The sequence below is a fragment of the Corvus moneduloides genome, chromosome 4, assembly GCF_009650955.1.
Source record: "Corvus moneduloides isolate bCorMon1 chromosome 4, bCorMon1.pri, whole genome shotgun sequence".
Taxonomy (NCBI): domain Eukaryota; kingdom Metazoa; phylum Chordata; class Aves; order Passeriformes; family Corvidae; genus Corvus; species Corvus moneduloides.
The window spans coordinates 28,886,218-28,911,505 of NC_045479.1; the positions used below are offsets into that span (position 1 = coordinate 28,886,218).

At 37.8% G+C, this 25,288-nt stretch overlaps 1 protein-coding gene across 1 annotated transcript; it reads right to left on the reverse strand.

Annotated features, from left to right (window-relative positions):
• Window positions 1–758: 758 nt before the first annotated feature.
• Window positions 759–25,079, reverse strand: NEDD1 (NEDD1 gamma-tubulin ring complex targeting factor). Its single transcript, XM_032106878.1, has 15 exons — window positions 24,993–25,079; window positions 23,834–23,977; window positions 21,882–21,976; window positions 20,359–20,475; window positions 19,055–19,195; window positions 13,953–14,182; window positions 12,791–12,992; window positions 11,657–11,843; window positions 8,286–8,417; window positions 8,057–8,104; window positions 7,417–7,637; window positions 6,542–6,686; window positions 6,077–6,233; window positions 3,754–3,820; window positions 759–3,063 (listed from the first exon to the last, which is right to left on the reverse strand). The coding sequence occupies exons 2-15, from the start codon at window positions 23,967–23,969 to the stop codon at window positions 2,959–2,961; spliced, it is 1,983 nt and encodes a 660-aa protein (XP_031962769.1). The 5' UTR covers window positions 23,970–23,977; window positions 24,993–25,079; the 3' UTR covers window positions 759–2,958.
• Between the last annotated feature and the right edge of the window lie 209 nt (window positions 25,080–25,288).

A 25,288-nucleotide genomic window follows, 5' to 3' on the forward strand; every position in this document is an offset into this window, starting at 1 on the left:
AGCACTCAGCAGTATCAGATCTGTTACCTTTATATACAAATAATCTACAATCATTTTTCATCTTTAGCTTTAGTATCTAGGATATCTGCTGGCAAGGAACTGCACAATTTGGCAATGCAGTCCGTAAAGCATGTTCTTTCTCCTAGTATGCCATGTTCCTTGTACAGGAGGGGCAATGTGCAACTTCCAAATTCATCCTTGTCGTGCTTATGAAGAGTACAGCGTGTGTATCCGGCACTGGTGGACTGCAGCCAGGAAGTAAGAACATGCTGGCATTTTGCATTTTTATGAGAATAAATCAATTAGTCAAAATCAGTTTTCAAACCTTACCTACCTGGAAACTGCAAATAAACTTCTCATCACAGTAAGTCTGTATTCACATGAGAGAAGGGAATTTAAAAAATTAAACATCCGTTAAGTTTAACATGAAGAAGATGCAGGATCTCCAGCTCACCAAGACCTTCGGAGACAAGATCATTCCCCCTGCCCAAAACATGTGCTTGAACATGATTTTTAGCTGTGAACATGATCTCTCTGGCATGACTGTAAGTTTTCAAGTTGGAAGGGGAAACTGCTCATCTGTCCTTTACTCCAAGAACATGAGGTGTTGTGAACATTTCTGTGGAAGTGATTGGATGGTCTACACAAAGCCACAGAGGCAGAAGAGCAATTACTCCAGAATTTCAGGTAGAGCATGCCTGATGAGGCATAACAATTACAATACAGATTATTCTCTTTAATAAGCAGGTCACCACAGATTTTTCCTCAAAAAGGTTAAAACAAGCTTTATTTTAACATACAAATCAGATTGAGTACAAGGCAAAACATACCCTTATAGTGATAGGCAGAGTGGGTCTCCACACACCATGTGTAGCCACTTGCGCTACAGTAATCCTGAGATACGGACAAAAGCCCTAAAAATATTTTTAATCACTCTTGCTCTAGTCACTGCCATTTGGGAATTAAAAGCATTATACAGTTCTGAGTCAAGAAAACAAATTACCTACAAGCAAAATACCCAAGATACTTGTCTAATTCCCTGCTGTCATCCGGGTACACCAGCAAGAGCACTTGAAGAAACAAACCAAGAGACGGAAATATGCAAGGTTACTTCATTAACACTGGAAAGCACGTAGAAGAATGCTAAGATATTTTTGCTACCTTCAACTACTGCTGTCTTCATGAACTGTGTAGTCTATAGGTCAAGCTTACGTATCACATGAACTTACCATAGAGCTCTCTAGACTGTGTTAAGTTAGTAAAAAAACCCCAATGTTCTTTGCTTCCTTTCACTATGAAGTTATATGTAATATAGAAATATTTTTTAAAGCTTATAAAAGCAGTTGAACAGACATTTAAAGTCATTTTCCTAATATTAAAGGCTACTTGAACACTCTCATTTTGCTACAAGACGGTTTTTCATTGAATAACATTACAAAAAGGAAGTCTCTTTTTAAAAAAAAGGTAAGGAAAAGTTATAGACAGGTTTGGAGTTTTTCTTTTAGTTTTGCAACATATAAAAATAAGTTATACTATATAGTATGGCTTTCATTATTTATCTACTCATTTAGTAGAAGAGTGTCATCATGGATTTAAACACTAGATGTTGTAACTAATTAACCTGCCATGTTCTTCAGACTTCCTTTGAGTTCTGAATTTGTGAAAAGAAACAAGCAAGTATTAGAGGGAAAATTAAGAGGCCTCCAGAACAACTTAAATAGCACGAAGCATCTGTAGAAGTCGTCTTTCAGAAAAAAATTTAACTCACTTTAACATTTTAATTTAATTTTTAAAGAAATTTAAAATTTAAGATTAAATTAAATCTTCTTGGCAAAATAAAGGCCATGCCAAATATCCCACACACTTCAACAGTCAGGACTTCACACTGAGCTTCATTTCAGAAATGTTTACACACCAGTATGATTATAATAATACACACTATTATGCTACTGAAGTAATGATCTCTCTTTAATGGCTGTTAATCATACAAGATAATAGATTTGTTAGGCAGCTATCTCAAGAAGGCCACAATAATGCTAACCAAGAAGACTCAAAATCGCAACAAAACTGCTCAGTATTAAGTGTTGCTCACTATGAATGGAAGGGGAGGTTGGGCACAAAAGGTGCTTGAGTCAAAGACTGAAAGACCTCATTTACACATTGCCGCATTATTAATGGCTACATTATCAATATACTTACATTTTGAAGACTAAAGTTGCATTCAAATCAGACAAGCTATGACAACATTCAAATACATGTAAATAAAAAGAATTCTAATTCATAGCCAAAGTAATAACAAAAAATCTCATTGTGTAGTTGATGTAGCATTTGTTAGAATAACAAACTTATGAATTCAACAAGAAAGATTGTGGCACGAAATCTGGGAATATTTTCAAGCTCTAGTTTTACTCAGGACTGAAGAGTTGCCAGTTGAACGAACTTAACTGACTACTGTACTTTCCAACTCTTTGTAAACAAGACTCCGTGTTGTGCAAAAGAGGAGCTTTCGCTCCCCTTTTTCTTCAAGGAAAGTATCTGAAAGGCAAGCTGTAGTGATTGTTTCTGACAGCAGCAGAATAAAGAAGCAGATAGAAAAGTAGGTATATATAAAGAAGTTCTTACAGTAAAAGCATCTGTCCTGGTTTAATTTTGTTTATGAAAAGGCACTTTACGTATTGCTAAAACTCCAATAATGTACTTGTCCTTTCAGTTTTTCTGTTAGACGGCTGCGTCTCAAGGTGGTTAGCATGAGGATGCAAATGTTCTTTATACAGTGCCTATCTGCTACAAATTTTATAATTACATATAGTATCTTACACCAGTTACTTAGAAGAACAGATTCATGTTCAAAATAATAGCAGGTCTTCAAACAATACTTCAATGATGATAGATGATCTGCCATAGACAACACATCACCTGTAGTGAGTTCATGCTAATAAAATTAGCAAAGTAAATTTTTCAGAAGTGAGTCCTCAGTCTTTTGTTTTCCTCTCGCAGTCTCTCAATTTCAGCTACTAAGCTTTCATTTACAGAGTATCTTTCAAGTAAAGCGTGCATTTCATTCTACAGAAAAGAAAAAAAGTCCCAATCAGTAGTAATAAAGTTAGTAACTCCAGTTTTACCCTACTGGCTTTCATATTTCTTTTGAAAATGAAATAATGCAGATAATTCTGTTTTTAAAAACTTCTGATAAGAAAAGTAAGATTTTCCTTTTTATGCTGACATACAGCATTTTGATCATTAATACATTAGTGAATATTTTATCAAAGGATATTTTGCAGTTCTTCAGGATGAGAATCTCCTAATGCAGGTTCCATTAAATGCTCAGTACTGAGACAAGGTCTTTTTAACACAGATCAAAAGAACAAAGATTCATAAAAAGGTGAAGCTAAAGAATACAGAACAGCTCAGTATGCATATAGTACATACAAGTGAAGCTTTCTATTTGAATTCCATCTTTCTTCTCCTTACCAAGACTTTGGCCCTTTCCAAAGGACATCTCCATTTGTTTAAAACTCCTGAAATATGGAATTTATACCTACTCAATCCCCAGGTTCCCTTTATTAATCAATCAAACAAAAAACAATTTAACGGATTCCCATTCATACTTTCCCCCTCCATATCAAATCCTCCCTTTCTTGGTCTTAATAAATAAAATACATTTTCAGTTTTGAGAAAAGATCGATATTACCAAATTTGGTATTACCAAAATTGAAAAGTGAATACATTTCCCATCATGGTCTTTGTACGTACCAACTGCATATGGAATTGCTTGATCATCTCCAATTGCAAATTCACAATATCTCGATGGCATGCTTCTCTGGGGGAAGAATTGCAAAAGGACAATGCTTAGACTTATTTAGGAACCAGTCTCTCTCCAACCCTCAGCACCCAAAACTTCACAATTCCTCACCTTCACTCCCAACGAGAGTCTAGAAACCCTTAGACCATGGAACATAATCCTCTACGACATATTTTTGGAATGCTTTTGTTGTGACATCGATTTTTTAAGTACCATTTTTTGAGCATACACAAAGATGTAGAACCTTTTAAGTTTAGAAACATAAACATATATATGGTGATATCAAGATTCTTTTTTCACTTGCAAACTATAAACTCCTTTTATTTTACCATTCAAAGCTGATTTTCAATCCCTTGATCACAAGCACCACAGAGAAAGATATTTATCTGTACTTGGAGATACACCTTTTCAGGACATGACTTTCAGCACCTTTTTGTAAAAGGGCCCAAAACATCAACTGTGATAAGTGATAACATTACCCTCAAGCCCATAGACTAATCCAGGTTAATCTGTGGACATGAATTCATTAATTCATGGACAACCATTCCACACTACAAAATCCATGCTTGAAAATAGTCTCTGAACAGGAGACTAATACAACAGTTCCAGATGCTGAGGAAGAACAAGGAGGACAGCTCACAAGTTCTTCCTGAAGAGTGCAGCACAGTGCAGCTATCTAGGACTGAGTACTGTGCTATAGGTACCACTGGCCTGACAAAGCAAGGTGTTTCTTAAGCGGATGCACACAGACCTTACTTCATTTTCCTTTCTTCAAACATACAGCAAACCCAAAGGGAATCTTCACTTTCTGTTTCCATAGATTATTGCGCTACAGAACTCCTACTGAAGGCAATCTTCTTTGAGTGTATCAAGTATAGATGCCAGCTAGCATCTTATAAATCCAAAGATAGAGGTTATCTCCCAAAGACCAGGAGATAAAGAAACAAACATCTTTTTGGAACCAAATTAATCATATTATTCCTAGTCCTTTCCTAAAGGCCCAGGGCTTTTCCCCCCATTACTTGAGGAGGAATGAATTTCAGGCGAGGAAGAAAAAAAATCCTTTCTTTAGATTCCAGAGACTGAAAGGTAGTTACATCAATGAGAAGCTTGCAATAGTTCCCTTCCCTCTTACTGACTCCAGTACTAACAATCCTTTATGATCAGTTTAAATGTATCTGCAACTTACTACTGGGAAAGGGGCCAGCACACCTTTCCAGTCACTCCAGAAAGTATAGGTCAGAGGAAAAACACAGTATTTAAGGCTCCAGATCTCAGGTACTGGAAGTAAAAGATTGGCAAGCATAACTTCTAACTCTGGGATGCCTGAACACAGACTTTCAAGAAAACACATCTGCAATACATAGACTGCATTTTAAGTCACATCAGTTACAGGTTTTCATCAGATGCATGTTTATTGCCAAAAAATCCCAGGTGAGTTTTACCATATTATATTTATGTAAAGACATTAAATAACATCTGATGTATTTTTTCTGTTGGCAGATACAGAACAGCCATAGTACACAGACCTATTAAGATAGTTTTGCATTGCTTTTTGTCATCAAGACAGCAGCATTTCCCCTGCCCAGCAATTCTTCTCCTCTCCATCATCGCCATTCAACCTATTTCATCTTAAACATGGGTTGAGAAGTGATCCCCTAGATACGATTCTCTTAACTTCTTCACCTTCTTCAAACTCCACTCTAAATAGAACTGTGCTAATTTGAATTCTTTCAGAACACTTGGAATGTTGGTTGGATCCACAAAGTAATCTGACACCAACCATCACTTACAGCACAGACATTATTTCAATGCAAAGCTTCACCAGCAGAAATAAACACACACTGTTTTACCTTACACATGCCAAGCTAACAACAATCAAAGCCAACACAAGTCAACTGGCTACATCAAACTCTCCTCAGCATTGAAATTTCTCCAGCTGGGATAGGGAGATGAGCAACAAGGGAAAGAAAACAGCGCAAGGCTTCAGGAAAAGAGTAAGAACCTCGCCATGCAGACTACATTTACCACCTGAGAAATATTCACTCATTCTGGAAACGTCAGCAAAGTCATACACCAACAGCCCTCGGAGGCATCAGTCTAATTAGTCATCAGAGCTATTAAAATCTAAGTTTCATACTTAGACTTTAAAACATAGGGCTATAAATGGTGTAATCTTCTAATCCAAAGAGAAATTTGTTAAGAGCAAATGCTGAAACATCCCATTAAGAAAACATGTCACTGAAAACAACAACACTGCATGAATACAAGTACCTGAAGTCATCCATTGTTTCTTGTATCATATTCTGAATGAAGTTTATTTGAATTGATGTCAGAGGTGCATTTGGTCTGCTGCTCCCAATGGTTTCTGCTATTTTTTCTGACAACGAACTTGCAACTCCAGCACTGACAGGTGATGTTATCTTTGAACCTTTACAATTGAAAATAAAATATTGAGAACCCTCAAGACAAATAAAACCCCCTCATATTCTGCATTACCCTGATACTTTAAAAAAAATTTATTTCATTAATTTTACCTCAAATATTGCTTGGTAAAAGAAACCTAAACAGATTTAGAATGAGTCTTTTCAGAGGCAACCAGAGACATTCTAGGAGGGCTGGCTCGATTTAAAGAATCGAGATCAGATGTTCTTTTTTTAATGCTAAGTCCATTTTATGAGATTTCAAATCAGCTTACAATCAACCACACCTAGAATTGGGCCAAAATTATCAACTTACTTGTTGAGGTAGTACCATTTACTGGTAGATCATATGCAGGATGGGCCTGAATATTCTTCATTAGTTTGTCATTTGCATCAGGAGTGCATGATGGTGAAGAACTTAAAGTTATAGGTTCTGTGCTTGATAAGCTTGATTTTGAAACCTGACAACAAAAATATTTTTTTCTTTTAAAGATGAAATCTACTTGTTACAATTGTCTAATTGCATTTGAAGACTAAGTTTTCCAAAATGCACTTTCAAACATTTTTGCTTTTAGGAATCTACTCAGAAATACGTGCTTTTCATTTCCTAGCAAGATATCTGAAAAACTGATTGCTAAAACATTCCAAATTGCCTCAAGTGGGCACATGGAAGCAAGTGCAAAAGGCGGGGGCCTCTTAATTTTCACATCAAAACTGCTGTGACTAAGTTATATCATTCCTAGCAAACTCAGACTTCTCAAGAGCAATACAAAAGTAGCAAAGCTCTGTGCAGAGGCATATTAAAGATATCTCAAGAAAAAGAGGGAGATTGAGAACAGGGAAAGAAGAGGGTGGAATTGATCTAACAAACAACAATCAATCATACTGGTGCAACCACCTAGTGATCCTTCTTGATTTTCTAGAAAAAAATCAAAATACTCCTCAGGCTACCTGTTTTGTTTCACGGAAACTTATGTAACTTGATCTTATTTAAGACAAACATGCATTTATCTTCCATTGCTGAAGGCCAATTCACCTAAATCACCTAATAAAAAAGGTTTTATGGATAAGTGTTAATAGTGTGTGAACAGAATTACAAAATAAAATTAGATGAGGCATTATTCAGGATTTTTTTCTTCAAGTAGTAACATTCTGTCAAGATTCTAAGAAGACCACTCATAACAAGAATACCTGCTTTAAGACTTCTTTAGATTCTTGTTTTCCAAGACTTATTTTCTTAGTGTCAGTCTCTGGATGTTCTTCTTCTTTAATTGGAGATCCCCCAAGTGCATGTAATGGGCTAGACTGTATCCCTTGTGCACTACTGCCCACTGGGTTTCTTTTTACTGGAAAGGCAGTGGTCGGCTGTGGGAGAAAATCCAAACCCACAAGGTAGGACTGGAAATCCAGGCCTAAAATGAAATGGGAAAGATGAAACACACAGGTCAATAAACACCCACACCAAATCTATCCCACAATTAAAATGCCTGCACACTCATACAAAACTGATTAACAAAAGAAATTGCCAAAAAATGCACCCCGCAAAAACTAGATCCTTAAATCCAACTTATGCTGCTACCATCCTTATAACAGTAAGAAAAAAAAGCAGGAAAAGCCTCTGTATATCACTATAAATTGTATAAAGGAAAAATACCAATCACTTTAGAACCATACTCTTGACTTCCTGCTACTGCCTCAACATGTCAAACAATTTCCAGAAAAGTTGTTTCAGTGTCTGCTTTCGTCATTTGCTTGTTTTCAATGGTATGAGAAAATCAGCATGTGAGAACTAGCACAGACCTCCAAAGGCCTATCACTATCATATGCTTACCACTTCCTTTTCCTTGAGGATCTTCAGTCACTTTATTTGCAATAATATCTACAAAATAGCAGAACACAGAAGACAAATGAAGTGTTTATTTGTATCACTGCATCAAGTCCATAATCAAAGACGAATTTAAATATCAAGTAGGTACAGCAGTCAATAAGACCTAAATGACATTTTGTCACACTACATGCACACAAACGATGCTTTACAAATTTCAGTATTAGTAACTTACCATCTCTGACTGGAGAAAACACATCTCCTAAACTACTTCGACCCAAATCATCAAAGTTATTTAATTCAGCACTTTTCCCATGATCTGTTTCTTTAGATGGAATGACATCCAAGCTGGAACTATGGGGAAAACCTTCAAAAAACAATAACATTCAGTTAGTAATTGACCTTTTCCAAAAATAACATACATCATGGCTGAACAATCTCACACCAAGCATGACACCTGGCAAGTCCAATAAGCACTTGAGAACTGTCTGCGGATACCACTTATAGGGGCAATTTTAACTTCTTCATGTGGGCTGTCAACAAAGGTGACTACCACTTAAAGCTAAAGAGGAGGGTTGTAAAACTGGAGAACCCACCCATGTTCAGAGAAATCTATTATGATGGATGCAGCAATTTTATGCTGGATCAGGTGAAGTGAAAACTAGTGACTGCACCTTCTGCTAATAAGGTAACCACTTCCAGATGATAAAAATTAAAATTTGTTCTGCAAGAAGAGGAATTTGCTGTACTGGGGCCATTAAGCATTCCAAGAGAAAATATGTGAAACATCTTCTTTAAAGCTTTCGTAGTGCTAGTATATGCTCTGCTTATTTCTAATATTAGAAAATCAATTTATATATTCTAATAATAGAAAATTGAATTTGAGTTAAAATTGCAGACAAAAAAACCCCAACCAAACTTCTTCCTAGACCTTTCCCCACTTTACCCTCAAGCCCCATCCCTGACCCAATCCAGGGGGGAAAAAAAAGTTGGCTTTTGTACGCATGGTACTAAGGACAGTTGTCTGAAGAATGGAAGCATATCGTAAGTCAAAAAAATGCCCAGTAATTATTCAAACTACAGTTTTTAGAGAGGTTAATTAAACTGCTCAGACAACCACCAAAAAAGCTTTCATAATTTCATAAAATGTTCATAAAACCTCTAAGTACTTCTCTATGTGGGATTACTTGCTCAAGTGACCAAATATGACTGTGTGGGTTGTAGGAACCCAGAGTACAGAGAATATTTCTCTGCCTGTTTTGAAGGGTTCTACCCCCCTAGACAGCACTGTTTTTGACCTTTGTCCTTGGAAAAAATTGCCTATCCTCTGGGAAGAATTAGAACCTACACTGGTGTGAACTAGGTGATAGAATAAATATTATGTAAGATTGTCACAGGGTGAAAAATTTAGATGATTTGGGTTTGTTAATATAGTAAATAGATAAAAGCAAAAAACTTCAAAATGGAGGATTGTTGTTGTTCTCCAGACCTCCTTCTTCTTCTACTACTCCATATTCTGCAGTAGAAGTAGTTTGGGATGACTGGATAAAGAATTCCACAGTTCCTGTCTACGTGACTAGATGATTTATTATACATTGGTGGAAAAGTAAAAATAATGTATGCTTTTAGTGACCATTGGTTAATTTACCTTTAAAAGACTGTGTAATCTTGATAATTGGGCATTCTCCTGCATTCTCTGCTCTGTGCTATGTCTGGGTCACATTAAGTGGTTCTATTTCTCTGATAAGGCTTAATAAACAACTATCTGAAAGCAGAGAAGGCTGATAGCCCCATTCGTCTCTCAGGCTCCTGGCAAAGACTCTAAAATTCTCCCCCAGCAGGGGAGGCATAATTACTGCACGGTCAGTGTCAGTGGGTGACCGCAATTGATCATGTCCAAGTATTTACCTTAAGTGGAACCTGAGTCATGTTTAAGATTTCACATTTAAATGTATTAATATATTAAATATAATATATAAAAATGTATTCATATATTACATTTCCCTACTTCTTCAGATGTGTCAGTTGTGACACCAACACAGGATTGCACTTGCTAGTTAAGTAAATACTTGGTATACGGAGTCAAATTAGAGGTGCAATATCAACCTGTGCCAAAATTTAGAGGATCTACGTGGAGAAAGTGTAATGTAAAGTTGGGTCAAAATGTCTTGTGCACTTTTACCCATTCCCAGTAATCTAAATGTAGTTAAGTACCTAAACCAGACAACAGTTGTTAAATAGGAGTTTATGGGAAGCCCGCTCAAAGTACATCCAAGTTTCTCACCACATTCTGACTTCATTTATACTTTTGTACCTTAAAACTACCTGTGGTAGAAAGCTTCCATTTTGTTTAAACAAACTATCAGATTACTTTGCTGAATGTCCCTTATTTCTCCAAAGTTAAGTCCCATAAACAGGTTCTAGAAGAAATTCCAGAGAACAAATGCCATTTGTGGTATCTCATCCATTCCCATTCTTAACCTTAAAGACCGTATCTTCTGGAGTATTCAGAGGTGTTTACTTTTAAAGTGAACACTCAGATTAGAAAACTGTTTTACTTGGTAAGCCTTTATTTTCTTAAAACATTTATGTATTATGCATGGTCCTCTTTAAGGGGTAACAGACATTACACCTTCAAATAAAGATAATAAATCATATGTTTTAACCAAAATAAAAATTTCACCATTCAGTAATGTTGATTAGCAGCACTTCTTGCATACACAGGAAACATTCTACTTCACATCATACTTTACTGCATACCCAAGGGAGGTCATTAATACACATGCCTACGTACTGCAGTGGCTTATCGCCTAATTACTGTTACTAAATGTATTTCTCCTTATTTTAAAAGGGAGGGGAAAAGTACTGTTGCATTAAAATGGATTGAGGATTTTTTTCAAGAATCAAACTAGCAGTGTCACTGATTTGATATTTCCAGAACTCTTGAATAAATAAAATTTTAAGAGTACATTTCACACAGTGGCAGAGTTTCGGAATGCTCAGAATTTTTACGAAGAACTTGTTAATTTCAGAGGCATAGATAGCAAGTACAGTTATACAACTAATCAGCCTTGCAACTATATTTAACATCTTTCCTACCATGTGATACTGGAATCATGCCTCTCACAAAAATACAGTTCAGTTGTCACTTGGGTTTTTGGACTAGGTTGGGTTTTTTTTTCTCTGTGTTTTGCTTGCTTGTGGGTTTTTTTTTTTTTGGATGAGGTCTGTTACTCCTATTTGTTAACAGAATTACAAACCTTTAGCTCTGCATTCCAAGTAGAAATTGTATCAGTAACTACATTATGTACATAATCTACAAGAAGCCAGAATGCAAGAGATAGTCCCACAGTGCCACCACAATTATAAGACTTCACCTGTCTTAAGCTTATAGTAGGACCCAATTTACCTCCTACAGTCTCATAGCATGTGTTATGCAGTGGGGAGGGAAAAGAAGATGCAGATGTGCATGGACATGCACACAATACTTCCTAACAAATGCCCTTCCCTCAGTGAAATTTTTATACTGTAATGGTCAAAACACGAAACATTGTTTCCATCTTCACCATTATGCCAAATACTGTAAGAGTAGGAATACAAAATTACCTGTTTTCTCCTGAAAAATCTCTCCTCCCTTATTCTCATTAGTCAATGTAAGATGAGAGGAAACTGCTGCTGATGCTTGAGAGGCAATGTTTTTGATGCCAGTATTTTGAATTCCTCCAAGATTACTACCAGCTTTGACTTCTACTCTTTTGGACACAGGTTTATTTGAAGAACCTGTAAGGTTAGACTGAAGAAAAAATAGAACCAATTAAGATAATTTATTATGCCTTCAGCCAGAAGTAAAAATGTATCCCAATATACTTTCCTTTTTAAAAACAGCAAAAAAATTCAGTTCAAGTTGTAAAGGTTGCCTAGGCGATATGCCTTTATAAATATAAAAAAAAGGTATCTTAATGTAACTTCAAAGAGCATGGGAAACATTCGTATTATCATACAGATACCGTGAGGACCTTCACAAAGATAGCAACAGAATTTAACAGTGGAGTGACCTTGCATGAGTCAATTTTGATCCCAGGTTTAGACAATAGGAGAAATAAGGGATTACATTACTAGGGACTCCAAATTTTACAGGCATTAGTTAACCACTAGCAGTAAGTGTACTAAAGGAGAAGGAAAGTCTCAGGTAAAGAATCCATTTCAAAGGTTCTCTCAGTGTCCATTAAATGAAAGCACAGGGTTTCTGGATACAGTAGAGCCTAATTAAGCCTTGAAAAAACCTCTTAAGTCTTCTCTATTATTTAGTTAACTTCTCCACTGTTTATATGTGCCAGCAAAAAGTCCATACAGAGGACACACAAAACATCTCAAGGTGAGCAGCCCTGGGTCTTCTCCTTAAGCGGAAGGGCCATTACAGACCTTTCTGCTACTGCCTACAAATGAACCTGAGGTGCTACAAACTGATCTGCAAAGGCAGCATATCCACACCAGAAAACCTAGAAGACTAAGTTCCACTTATTTCTACACTAAGGCTAGGAGTGGGGGGAATTCCAAATTAACAATGCCTAAAGAGGCAGTTAAGACTAAGCAGTTTATAATTTCTGTGCTGGTATGATCTGATTTTGTTGGCATCTGTAATGCTTAGACAGTGAATGCTAACCTTTTTTTAGAACTTAAACTCATGCTTTGCTTTCATTAATTTGCATATTGAACAATAAAAAGGAAAGCTTTTTTTACCTTGGAAAAAGTGCTACTGAACTGAAGACGTATGCATTTCACACAGCCTTTGTGAGCAATAACTGTTTTCACTGGTGATGTCAGTTGTCTTAAGTCATACTGCCAGATCTTTCCCCGGGAACATCCTATAGCCAAAGTAGTACCATCAGGCATGAAGTCTACTGTGGTCAGAGGAAAATCAGCTACAATTGTTGTCAGTAACCTTCAAATATGAAAAAGGACAGGATGGATCTTTTAGAATTCAGAAGCTGGCCTTTTCTACATAGAATATCTAAAAGAAAAATATATATATATATATCAAAGCTTTCATAATTCAGCTACAGGTCAGTAGTTCAACTTCCAATGCCAAGTAAATTCAGTGAACTATCTTAAGACACAGTGGATTAGGTTTATACTAAGCATTCATGCTCAACAAGAAAAAAACTACATATGCCCCAAAAGACTTCATGGGGACAGGATCACATTACCTCCTTAATAGCAAACACCAACATTATTTACTGATATCATCATTTGCAGCAGCAATCATACTACATACATCCTCTCATCCTCTAGCTTTCCAAGCCTATCAACTCTACCCTTCCCACAGCTCTGGGAAGAACTTCAGGTCTTAGTTTGCATCCTTCTACTACACCTTTCCAAAATGCAAACAGACTCCTGCTTTTACTCAGCTAGAGTAAAGCACTACTCACGCTAAAACCAATGTCCCACGAAACCACTTGCCATCCTACCCTCTTACTACACAGTCCCCTCACCAATGTCCCATATTTCCTGCTTTTTCAGCCAATATTCTCCCCTATCTCAGCAGCTCTGTGCACCACAGTTACATCTTTTATCCTAACTAGAAAAGCAGGCTGTACTGTCCCTCACAGAGGTTAACTGCTCTGTATCAACAAGAAAAGCCCACACACAAGCACTGGGGAACATCACTCATAATCTGGGCTTCAATTAGTTCCCACACACCTTGGAGTTTTTTAATTGTTTGTTAACTTAAAAAGCAAAACAGATTATGGGGCAAGTTCTCCAGTAGCAATATGCCAACCACTTCAACCATTCTGAATGGGGGCTGAATGAATTATTTCATGTCATAATTCGGCACATTTTTTCAGTTTATAAAACCCAAATAACGAATCTTCTAAAATCAAAAGGTCTTTCATATACTCACTTTTTACTTAAAGTGTCATAGAGAATAATTCTTTTATCCAAACCCACAGTTACAAGCAGCAGCTTATTGACTGGAGAAAAGCAGATTTCTGAGGCTGGTGCTTTATGAGTATTTTCAAAATTATGATATGGGTTCTGGCTATTTACATCCCAGAGAGTTACATTTCCACTGTCAGAAACAGTGCCCAGCAAGGATTTCTTAAAGGATGAATATTTCAAGTGTCGAATAGGCTGTAAAACAGACATAAAAATGAATTTTAATACCAATATTAAACACGATATTAAATTATTTTCTAAAGACACAAACAGATGAGGAATACGAAGTTGAAGTAGTCTACAAAGGTTTCCAACTCTGAAACACAAATAGTAAAACCGGAAAAATTAATTTTCCATTACAGTACCATTTTTGGTATCAGAGGGGCAGACTTTTTTTACTATTATGGGGTACCATATGTGCTGATCAGCAAAATTAAGGACAAGAAAAGGAAACTTCTCTAAAAATTTCTCAAATTTTCAGCAATTATCAGCCTTCATACAAAAAAAAAGAATCACACTTCATCTCAAATTAAAGGAGTGAAAATGTACATTATTTCACCAACTAGTCTTCTGCCAAGAATGTTCAACTTAATTCCCCTTCACTGATTTGACGTACTTGGATATAAGCCAATTTGATAAGACACAGATTCCAGAGTTAAGCAAGTATGTAGGTCCTGCAGAACAGACTTCAACCTGGGGACTAAAACCACAGTAGAGAATAACATGCGTGGTTTATCACACGCAGCCTCGCTGTCACAGAACCAGGTAATCCAGGAATTTTACTTGCCTTTCAGAAAATATACTTCATTTCCACCACATTGCTTCAGAGGATGTTTCAGAAGCTCACTGCTCTAATTCTAAATTACAGTACTCAATTTCCTGATTAATTTTACTTATGATCCATCTGCACCTATTCACTCCTGTCACCATAATGCCCTTACACTTAAAACTGTTTCCAAACTCCCCAGTGCCGCTTTCCCCTGTTTGAATGAACAGCAACCTCACCTTCCTTCAGGCTTTATTTTCCTATGTAAAAGATAAGTGAGAAAGTCCCCCAGGACTGGTTTTCCAGTACCATCAGTCTCTTTGCAACTCTCCCAGTAAGAATCTGTCTTGAATATGGACAACTAAAATCTTTTATGATCCTCAAAATATTTTGCTACTGTCTTTGCAACAGCAGTAACGCTTCATCCATTTTATACTGTAAATACCCGCCCTGAAATATCCTAGATTGCATTTTCTTTTTTGAGTCTGTTTCACTCATCGTCATTTTATATTAAGAAATCCAACGCCTTCTTTCCCTCAGGAATTTTGAAATCCTACTCTAAAAAGAAGAGCCTCGGTTATCCCCCCACTTTCTACTCTGTCACAGTTATTCCCGTGTCTATAATTTCAATCATTTTTGGATACTGATACAACCCTCTCTTATGGGCAAATGCCTTCCCACTGGGTTTCATCATAGCTCTACTTAAGAGTCACACAATCGCTTCCCTGGGCAGCCTGCTCCAATGCCTCACTACCCTTTCAGAGAAGAATTTTGTCCTAAAATCCAATCTAAACTGGTGCAACTTGAGACCATTTTCTCTTCTCCTATTACTTGCCACCTGTGAGAAGAGACTAACCCCCACCTTGCTAGTACCTATTTTTCAGGCAGTTGTAGAGAGCAATAAGGTCCCCCCTGTGCCTCCTTTTCTCCAGGCTGAACAACCCCAGCTCCCTCAGCTGCTCCTCAAAAGACCTGTGCTCCAGACCCTTCCCCAGTTTTGTTGACCTTACTTCTACTATCATAAGCACTACTGAAACTATTAAACAAGATAGATAATGAAAGAAAATATTTGTTTGATTTATCAATGTAAAGAGTTTCCTACCCATCCTCTCTAGTATTTTCTCACAAAGCACTGAATCAAGTACTTTACTCAAGTCCAGTCCAATGAGTGCTCTTGTATTTTATCTGCCTGAAACTGCTCTCAAAAAGCAATTGTTTTATTCTGGCATAGACCACACCACAATACATTGTACTGGCCTTTATCCTATTTCTGTCTTTAACTTCATTTTAATGGAAATACGTGTTGCTTCATATTCTTCCAGCATCATTTCCAGCACTTGTATTGCATGTCTTGCTGGACACCAAATTGCTTCAACCTGCTTTAAAGAGGTGGCACTTTCAACTGCATATTCAAATAGGAATGAGTATGACTCCTCATCATTAATATGGTCCTCTACTGGACACAATGGAGACATTTTTATCATAATTTTTCTGTTTATTTACATTGAAAAAATACTGAGAGATTCAGGAGTAACAGCTTCAATTACAAACAGGATCTACATGTGAAACATTCCTGACTCTCACATTTCTCTCAATTCTTCACCTCCAAATACCTTCCCCTTTACTGCTCTGGCATCTGTTCATGTTTAATTTTCTCACTCCTGTCCTTCTGCCCACCAAGATTACTCTCTTCTAGCTCTTATCAAACCTCCCTTCCTATCCTACCAAGTTGGCCATTTCCTTTTCTCCTTTATCCTTTTAATCTCACAGGTCTCGGCAAGTTCTCCATTTTCTTTCATATGCCTACATTCCCCATATTACCACTGCTCCCCACTTCAGCAACATTTCAGTATATGGAGTGGCCAGAATCCATCACACTCCTTTACAAATCAGCCAGCTGTTCAAACAGCTGAACTAAATCCTGTTGCTAGGAGAATTGCATCAGGCAGTGAAGACTTGAACAAACATTACGTTTTGAAACAAACCTTAATTTATCCTCCCAACAGCAGGCAGATAAGAATCTGGTAGTCTAAATGAATGCCAATAGCAAAGACAAATTACGGGATCTGCAAACAACTCTGTGCAAGAACTCAATTCTAATAAAACACAAAGGTGTTTCTAAATTAAAATCAATTAACAGAATATAGGCCAATGCTCCTACAAAAAGAATTTTGTTTAAAGACACAGAAAGCACGGCAGCCTTGGGCTATTCTGCTACTTGTAGAATCTACACAACATGAGAAATTAACTGGCAAGGTAACTACATTCCACCATGCTGAATCAAACACAGACAAGCTAAAATTTGTAAGGTTAGTTAGACTTCACATTCCTCAATTCTAAAAAAAGTTACTATGGAGTGGTGACCCTTCCTAAGTCAGACAACTAGTGCCAGGATCAAACAGTATAATACACTGTTTATCTATTCAAGTTTACTCTTAAGGAAACCTGGCCCCTAAGCTATAAATCAAGTAAAAGCTTTTTAAATTTAACAGAATTACACAAGTCTTCAGATATTTGCTCCACTGCAGAACCAATCCTTTGATTCTCCAATTAAAACCCAAAACAACAATAAAGCCATTTCTGCACACAAAAGTAAAGACCATTTTTAGGATCGAAGGCAAGCTGGTAAACTGGGACATCCAACTAGCCAACTCATTACAAAATCACAGCTCAATTCCATTTTAAATTAAAGCTATAATCAAATAACTGCTCTCCCTAAGAAAATGTTATAGACCTTTCAGAATGTGAACAGGAGCTCTTTGTTTGCAATTACTTTAACACATCGAATAGCTTTATCCATCCTAAAGGTCACTCAGCTTTGCAGCAGACCTCTTGATTTCATCTGACAAAGTAGTTATTCATGGCATCTCTCCTACTCCTAATCACTTTTTGCGGAAAGAACTGAATATATCAAACAGGTTCATGCAAATCATCCTCACAAGAATTTCTTTATTTTCCAATTAACTTGCAGCATAGTCCTCACTCTGGATATTCACCTCAGCTGCATAATCCAGCCATGGCCTCCCTGTAGCTCCTGCCTCACATCCACATTCTTCATAAGACCGTAACAATCAAATCAGAAAAATGACCTGACTGTATAGATGGATTTTTAAGATCAAACCAAGTATGAAGTACAATTTTGCTTCAACACAAGTATGGGATTGGCAATGGATCAAAGACACTGCAGCACCTAAGAGCAGAGATAGTTTAAATTTAACAGAGATTTTTCATCAGAAAGTATACCATAATTCCCAAGATGCTATGAGATTGAAAGAGATTTTTCACCAAGTTATACTGTTCGTGCTAGACAGGAGAAAAATTTAATTTGACACTATCTGCAATCTAAGACTGAAAAAGCTGTTGCAGTAACACAAAAGGAATAAGTCACAACTTCAATATTCCTCGCAACATTAAAGGTCAGGTTTAGGACCAAAGCAACAGTTCTGCATCCCCTAGGCAGCTCCTACCTCTGTAAAAATGATTCAGTAAAAAACGAAAGCATGTCTAGAACTCAAACACATGGCTATCCCTAAGACAAGACAATTCTCACTAAGAGCACACAGTGGAATTCCCAATGAGACAACACAGCTCATTTACTACTGCAAATGCTCATATCAAGGGAATTCCCCTTGTCATACCCACTAATTCTTTTAATATCTTTTGAGTCTGCAGAAAGGAATTGCAGTGGCAAACCCTACCAAGGTCCTGAAGTAGTACATACGCTTTGTATTTGTCTTGTGCACAATCTTCCTTCAAACTAGTTCTCCCAAATATTAACTAAACAGCTAAGTAGGTAAGATAAAACCTCATTACTTTTCTCCTTGAGCAGCTGTGCAATTTTAATCTCCATATTAAATAAACTTATTTCCAAATACAGGCCTGTATTCACCCCTACCATACAGATAGGTTTGAATAAGTTAGAACCCAGGCTACATGATCTTTGCCCTTTGCAACAATATCATCGAGTCATGAGTTGAAATCCTGCTTTGGTTTGTAAAACCAACTGTGCTTTAATCAGTTCTAAGATGTCTAAAAGTTTGTTCTTGAGGAACCAGTGTCTACAAGTAAAATTTGCTCTAACCTGTATAGAAATTAAGGCACTTGAAAAGTTTGTATTTCGATGCTACCTATTATTTAAGGCTATAATGCACACAGTGGCCTGCTTTTTCCTTTCCTTAAGGGCACTCTTAAAAATTAAAATGAAACAGAGTAACAAAACTTAAAAGCTCTTGATATGTACTCTCAATTTCTAAAGACTGTGAATTAAGCTTAATACCTGAAAGGAACTTAACACAGCCTACCTGTCTGCTGCCATAACCAAAAGGAGTACTTGACAAATTGGTGGTAACACTGTGCAGGATGATTTCACCACTCAAAGATCCAGAAACAATGTAGCCATCATTCCAATTATATGCAACACACGTGACTTCATCTTTATGATCCTGCAGGAAAGGGAGGTTAGAGAGAGAGAGTTAGACATTCTTCCTAATTTATGCTTTTGCAAAAAAACTTCAGCTTCATTTTTTATGACCATCTGTAACATTTTAAAAGATTTAAGAGTTGTTATGAAATATCACAGAAAGCAGCAGCAAAACATACCAAAGATCAATCATAACCACTCTCTGATTGTTTGCATTAGGTGGTTTTAATAAATTAGTAAAGATCATCATGTAGTTATACACAATATTTTAATAGGACAACCACAGAGATATTTACCACAGGTGTTATGAACATTATTTTTAAAGTAAAGTCTCCCAGAAACCAGTGATATTTGAATACACTTTCTGTTTATCTGATGTGCTACTGCCAACTTTCCCTTCTGACGCCTTTAGCATTAACACACGTATCTACCAACTAGCTTTTCAGTAGTCATTTGCAGTGATGATATTCTGTATAATGAACATATTACTGGTTCCCTATATTCCTATATAGGGGAAGAAAATCGAGTACTTCTAACCCAAAAGGTAGGAATAGATATTTAAAGTAATGTATTGGCTACCTAGCAGTTTTGTTTCAAACTGTAAGTCCAAGGAAAAAATGTATAAATCAAAGCTGAAGTTTCATACCCTCTTAAAACAGTGGTGCTAAATAAGGGCAAACCACTGCTTAAGGCATCTGGGAAAGATACTAAGCCATCCTAAGTTTTGTGCATCATAAAAAGGTTTTAGAGAATTCATACTGGATCAGTTAGAAGAAAACCATCTCCCAGTTTTGCACAACATTAGTTCTGCTACAGTACTCTACAAATACAGAAGTGTTTTCTCATTTGACATACTAGAAACAGCAATTACCTGGAATGCAACTCCTGGAAAAAAATCCCCATCAGACAATATCAATAAAAATTTGCAAAATAAGAAGTCTATTCTGAAAATTTAAGCACATATAATTATAGAATTGTACTCTGAAAACACCAAGTTACCTATGTTTGTTAAATTTGCTACTTACAGCTCATAAAGAACACAAACTTCAACAAGACCCAGATGTGTGCTAGCTCCTATCTGTGACCTTGATACTACAGACACCAGACTTAGAAAAAGTGTATTTTTTACAGTTGGCAGCAAAACCTGGGAGTGGAAAGCTGCAGTTCTCCCTCAGCCAAACTTACCTTTAGGCTGCGGTAAATCTTTCTGGACTTCAAATCCCAGATACTAACTGTATTATCAAGGCCTCCACTGACAACATGTGAAGAACTAGAATTCAAGCTCACACATGTCTGTTTTGCCTAATGGAGAAAGAAGAAAAAAGTATGTTAAAGATAATTAAGGGATTTATTCAAATCTACTTAAAAGCATATTGATGTGTGTTTTCATTTTCACCAGCACGAATAGTCCCACTGACAGACCCTTTCATACTCTACAGCCATTTCCCATCAAAAGGCATTTAAAATCCAGTCCAGTTTGGACATACATTTAATATACTTTAACATGTAAGCATATTAATTAATAAACCCTCAAATGCTCGCACTTCCCCATTCCCATTTAAAATTTTTTGGCACTTTTTCCTCCAATATGCATTTTCCCTTTAAATTATAGCTCCATAAAGTGCAATCATAGTCTTTTATTCAGATACTGAGGTTTTTTTAAAAAAAGTCCTAAGTTAAGGAAAAAAAATTCTTTAGAAGAAAATCAAGAAGTTGCCTAAGTTACATACTTCACATTCCCTAAACATTACAGGGAATATTATAGCAGCAAACCTCATAATTTGGTTAAGTGATTCTTTTTAAAATAATCACTGAAGTACCAGCTTTTGAAAAAAAAAATGTCAATCTTAGTGATAGGCCTACATTGAGGACAAATTATTATTCAGTTCCATCAAGTTGAAAATTCACTTTTAAGTTCTCAAGATTTAACTGAAGAAAAAACAAGTCCATCTAATTATTGACATGGTAAAATTGCAAGGAATTGCATCAGTTATAGATCAAATTCAGTGAAATCTTCAGGACAAACGCTCCACCTTTGAAGAGTTTTCAGCACCCTAAAAGCAAGGTTTGAACAACTTTTCAGAAAATTTCCAGTCCAAATTAGCATTACAACAGATATCGAAGGAGAATAATTACAATGGTTTAGAACACTAACAAGCTATTTAAGTGACCATGTGAAGAGACTCATCTAAAACTAAGCCCAGCTTTTTGAAGTGCCCCACTTCCATTTAACAGAGGAACAAAAAAAAAAAAAAAAAGCCTTGAACACAACACACATTCTCATGTTTCTTGCAATTCCAGAAGCTGGCATATGTACGCTCCAAGAACAACCTCTACATAGACTCCAGTGTTTCCCAGGTGCAATTCATAGGCATGCACAATACTGCCAGTTCAAGCTGGAAAATGAGTTCAAACTTGAGCTCTAGTCTATCTCCTATACGTTAGATCACATCTGAACCACCAACTGCCTCAAGTGATCATATCTGAATAACTGCATCTGTATCTTCTTACTGACAGAACTGTTTTAAAAGCACGATTGCCCCCACTCTTTATATGTGTTCAGCAATACACAAGGAAATGTTTTTACATATGTGTCAATTCTAACAACACTAGAATTAAACTGATGCCAATATGCAGAACAGATGTGAGACACACAGGATACAAAGTGAAGTGGGGAAAAATAAGGGAAAAGCATTACTCATACTTACTCCTTCAGCTATTTCAAAGAGTGGAACAGGTTTGCTTTTACAGCTTGAAACAACTATTTTATCACCAGCAGCAGAAGCAGTGGCCAGGTATCTATCTTTGTCACAAGTTAAGGAGCATAATTGTAGGATACTGGTGATTAATAAAAGCAACAGGAAGTTTCCCTTATTGAACAGAAGACAGATTGGCTAAACAGTCTAAAGGACTGTACCTTGAAGGGACCTAGAAACAGAAACATAAGGCTATTTTCCAAGCTTTCATTAAGAAGCTCTTGAATTAACTGCAGCCCTTACTTGCCAATGCAAGAGAGCAGTTTCTTTGAGAGAAAAGACAAGAAATATCTGCCAGGTATTATTTAAGAGCTCTTTACCACTAAGGCAGCTTATCCAGTCCACAATTCTGTTTCCCCACACCCCCAAGTAAGAGCCCCATTTGTCACTAGTTCAAAGGAATGTCTGTTGCTCTTAGTAGCCTATGGATTTAAAGAATGGTCCTGGTCATGACAAATGTTAAGACTACTTCACCATACAGTTCCTAGAGTACAATGAGCAGTTGCTAATTTCTCCCACTCTGTACTGAGAAAAGAAAAACAAAAGGCCAAAAAGGACCTTTTATGAAAGCAAGTACCCCAAAGTAATAGGAACATTTATAGAACTACAGAGCAGGGAGACTGCACCTGCACTGCCACCAAACGAATTGATTAATCATTTAGTCTCCAGGCCAATGCCCATTATGATTTTGTACTTGCTCATTTAAGAATAATACAGGTTAATTGCCTGGATTTAACACAAGAGAACCATTAGGTAGTGCTTGCTATTGCTTTCATCATTTTAAGGCACTTTTTCAGACTTTTACAAAACTATGCAGAACCTAAACTAATGCTTTATCCCTAACAAGTTGACAAGTCTATAAAGGAAGGTCCTTCATTGTTTCAGTTTTGGGAGATGAAGAGGAGACTTGGTAGCAGAAAGCATTTAAGACAGACTGTCTACAGATAAAGTTTACCAAACACATACAAGTGTGTATGCATACACATGAAAACATATCTGTGCTTCATATTCTCTGAAAGCTCCATAGCTAAAACATGCATTTGTGTGCCAATTGGTGTCACTTTTTTCTCATACATTGACTTAGAGGACAGATATTCAGAACTTGCAGTTGCTATGTGCCAGCATCCTGTCCTCCTTCTACATCAAGACAAGGCACCACCACCTTCTTCTGTAACAGCCATACAAGCTGTTCATCTGACAGCCCTCTGAGATTTTTCACACGTTCATCCAACACTTGGCCCCTCATATCATTATCCTAGAACTGGCTTCCAAGTCAGAGGTGAAAGACCTAAATGGGTCAGATCTATTTTGATGATAAACCACCACCATCCTATGGATGTTTTCCTACACAGCCAACGCCTTTGTGCTTCCTCTCCAAATGCTACAAGCAATGGAAAGAAAACCACTGCCTACAGGGTTAGAGGTAAGCGTACACTATCAAAGACTATCAGAATCAACGAGAAGCTGCCCCAGGAAAAAAAAAATCTTTGATTACAATTTTCCTCACTACACTATGTACAGAATTTTACTACACTAGCAATTGCTTTGTTCAAGTTTGTCAGTTAATTAAGCACTGTCTTAAAAGCAAGTATCATAATCAACTACTGAAGAAACAAATGAGTAAGCTTTACAGTTGGCAGGCAATTCAGGCATATTATAGCCATTAGAAAAGCGTGGGCTCCTAAGAGAAAAGAAACTTCTTCAGAATTATTTACCATCATGAACTGATTCTGTAAATCCCTTCAACACGGGGAACCACAAAATACATACCAATTTTTTTATATGAGACTTCAAAACGCATCAGGTCTGTGTTTTACAAACACTTTAGTAAAAAAAAGGAAAGAAAAAACCACTGGAATTTTGCAGAACACCCACAAAAATATGGCTGAAACTGTAAAGGATACTATTGCTGGCCCAGCATAGTGAACTGACTGGATGTGAGGGCGTATGTGGGTTGAACTGCTCCACCACAGTTAGAGTTGAGGAATCCCATATTTTAATGTCATCTCCTGATGAGGCAAAACGTATGCTTTCTTGCATGGCTGCACCTGTTTTGGCAGAAATAAATAAGTGAAAACACATAAAATAAAAATATAAAACAGGCAACCTAACAATTCAAAGTAACAATTTTAAATGATACGGTTGAAGTTCTCTTGATGACTGCGACATTTATTTGGAGAGTTAAACAGTTAGTACCGTTCAGCTGCATACACGAGTGAAAGCAGCAGACACTCCAAGCTTTTGCTACTTGAATTCTTGCAGGAAGTGTGTGATTTCTTTTTCACAAAGCCATCCTCTCTATGGCATCAAGAGACTAAAATGAAGCTTTTATCTCCACAGTTCACAGCTGCCTACCACGAAGCTCCGAGTATTTGAAGGACCCATTTCTCACCAGTAGATGGGGATATACAAACCAGAATCAAACTGTTGCAGGGGAAGGCTGGGAGTATGGACCTAAAGGACTCATTCAGCGTTCATCTCTCACCACTCCAAAGGAGACATCCGAGAATCCTTTAAACTAAACCTTTGGCAGCAGAATATGAGCGACGAGTCACCTTTCATCGCAGCTTACAAAACATTACAAAACAAAAAGGCCAGGAACAATGTACTGCTACTTGTTTTGACTGACACCGTTTTAAGACTTAAAGCCAGGCTAACCAGTGCCTGGTTTGAAACGCTATCAACTTTGTACCCCGGTAATTTTAAACAGCCAACAAACGAGAACTCTAAACGTGAGCCTTCCTTTCAGCTGAAAACATAACCACCCCTTAGTCAAAGTTTGCGGGACGTTTCCACACAGCTTTAGGCCGTACATTCTAACTACCGGGAGCATTAACACTCAAAAGACTACTCAAGAAATTCAAGGTCCACACACGCCTTCGTTCGGCATCACCCCGCGGAGCCACTCCCCGCCGCTCCTCCCGCCTCACACGGAGCTTGTCTCCCGCTCCCCCCTCCAGCCCCGGAGGCCGCGGGAGGAGCCGCTCGGCGCGCCTCACCCCGCGGCATCAGCATCGCCACCACCCGGCCCCGCTCCCGCGCTCTCCCCGCGGCGCTGCGCACCTGGCCGGGCGGGCACCGGGCCGAGCCCCCGCTCCTCGCCCCGCCGGCCCGGCCCAGCGCCGCCTGAGGGACCGGACCGGCCGCGGCTCCGCCCGCCCCGACTGGGCCCGGCCGCGCGATCCCGGCCCCGCGCGCGCACTCGCGGCCCGACTTTCCGCGCCGCGCCCAAGTTCACACGCCCCGTCCCGGCAGCCCCCGCGCGCCGCGCGCGGCGCTACGGCGGCCCGGAGGGGCCCGTTAAGGGCCGGGACGCGCCCGGATCAGTCAGCGGGTCCGTCCCGCAGCGAGCGCCGCAG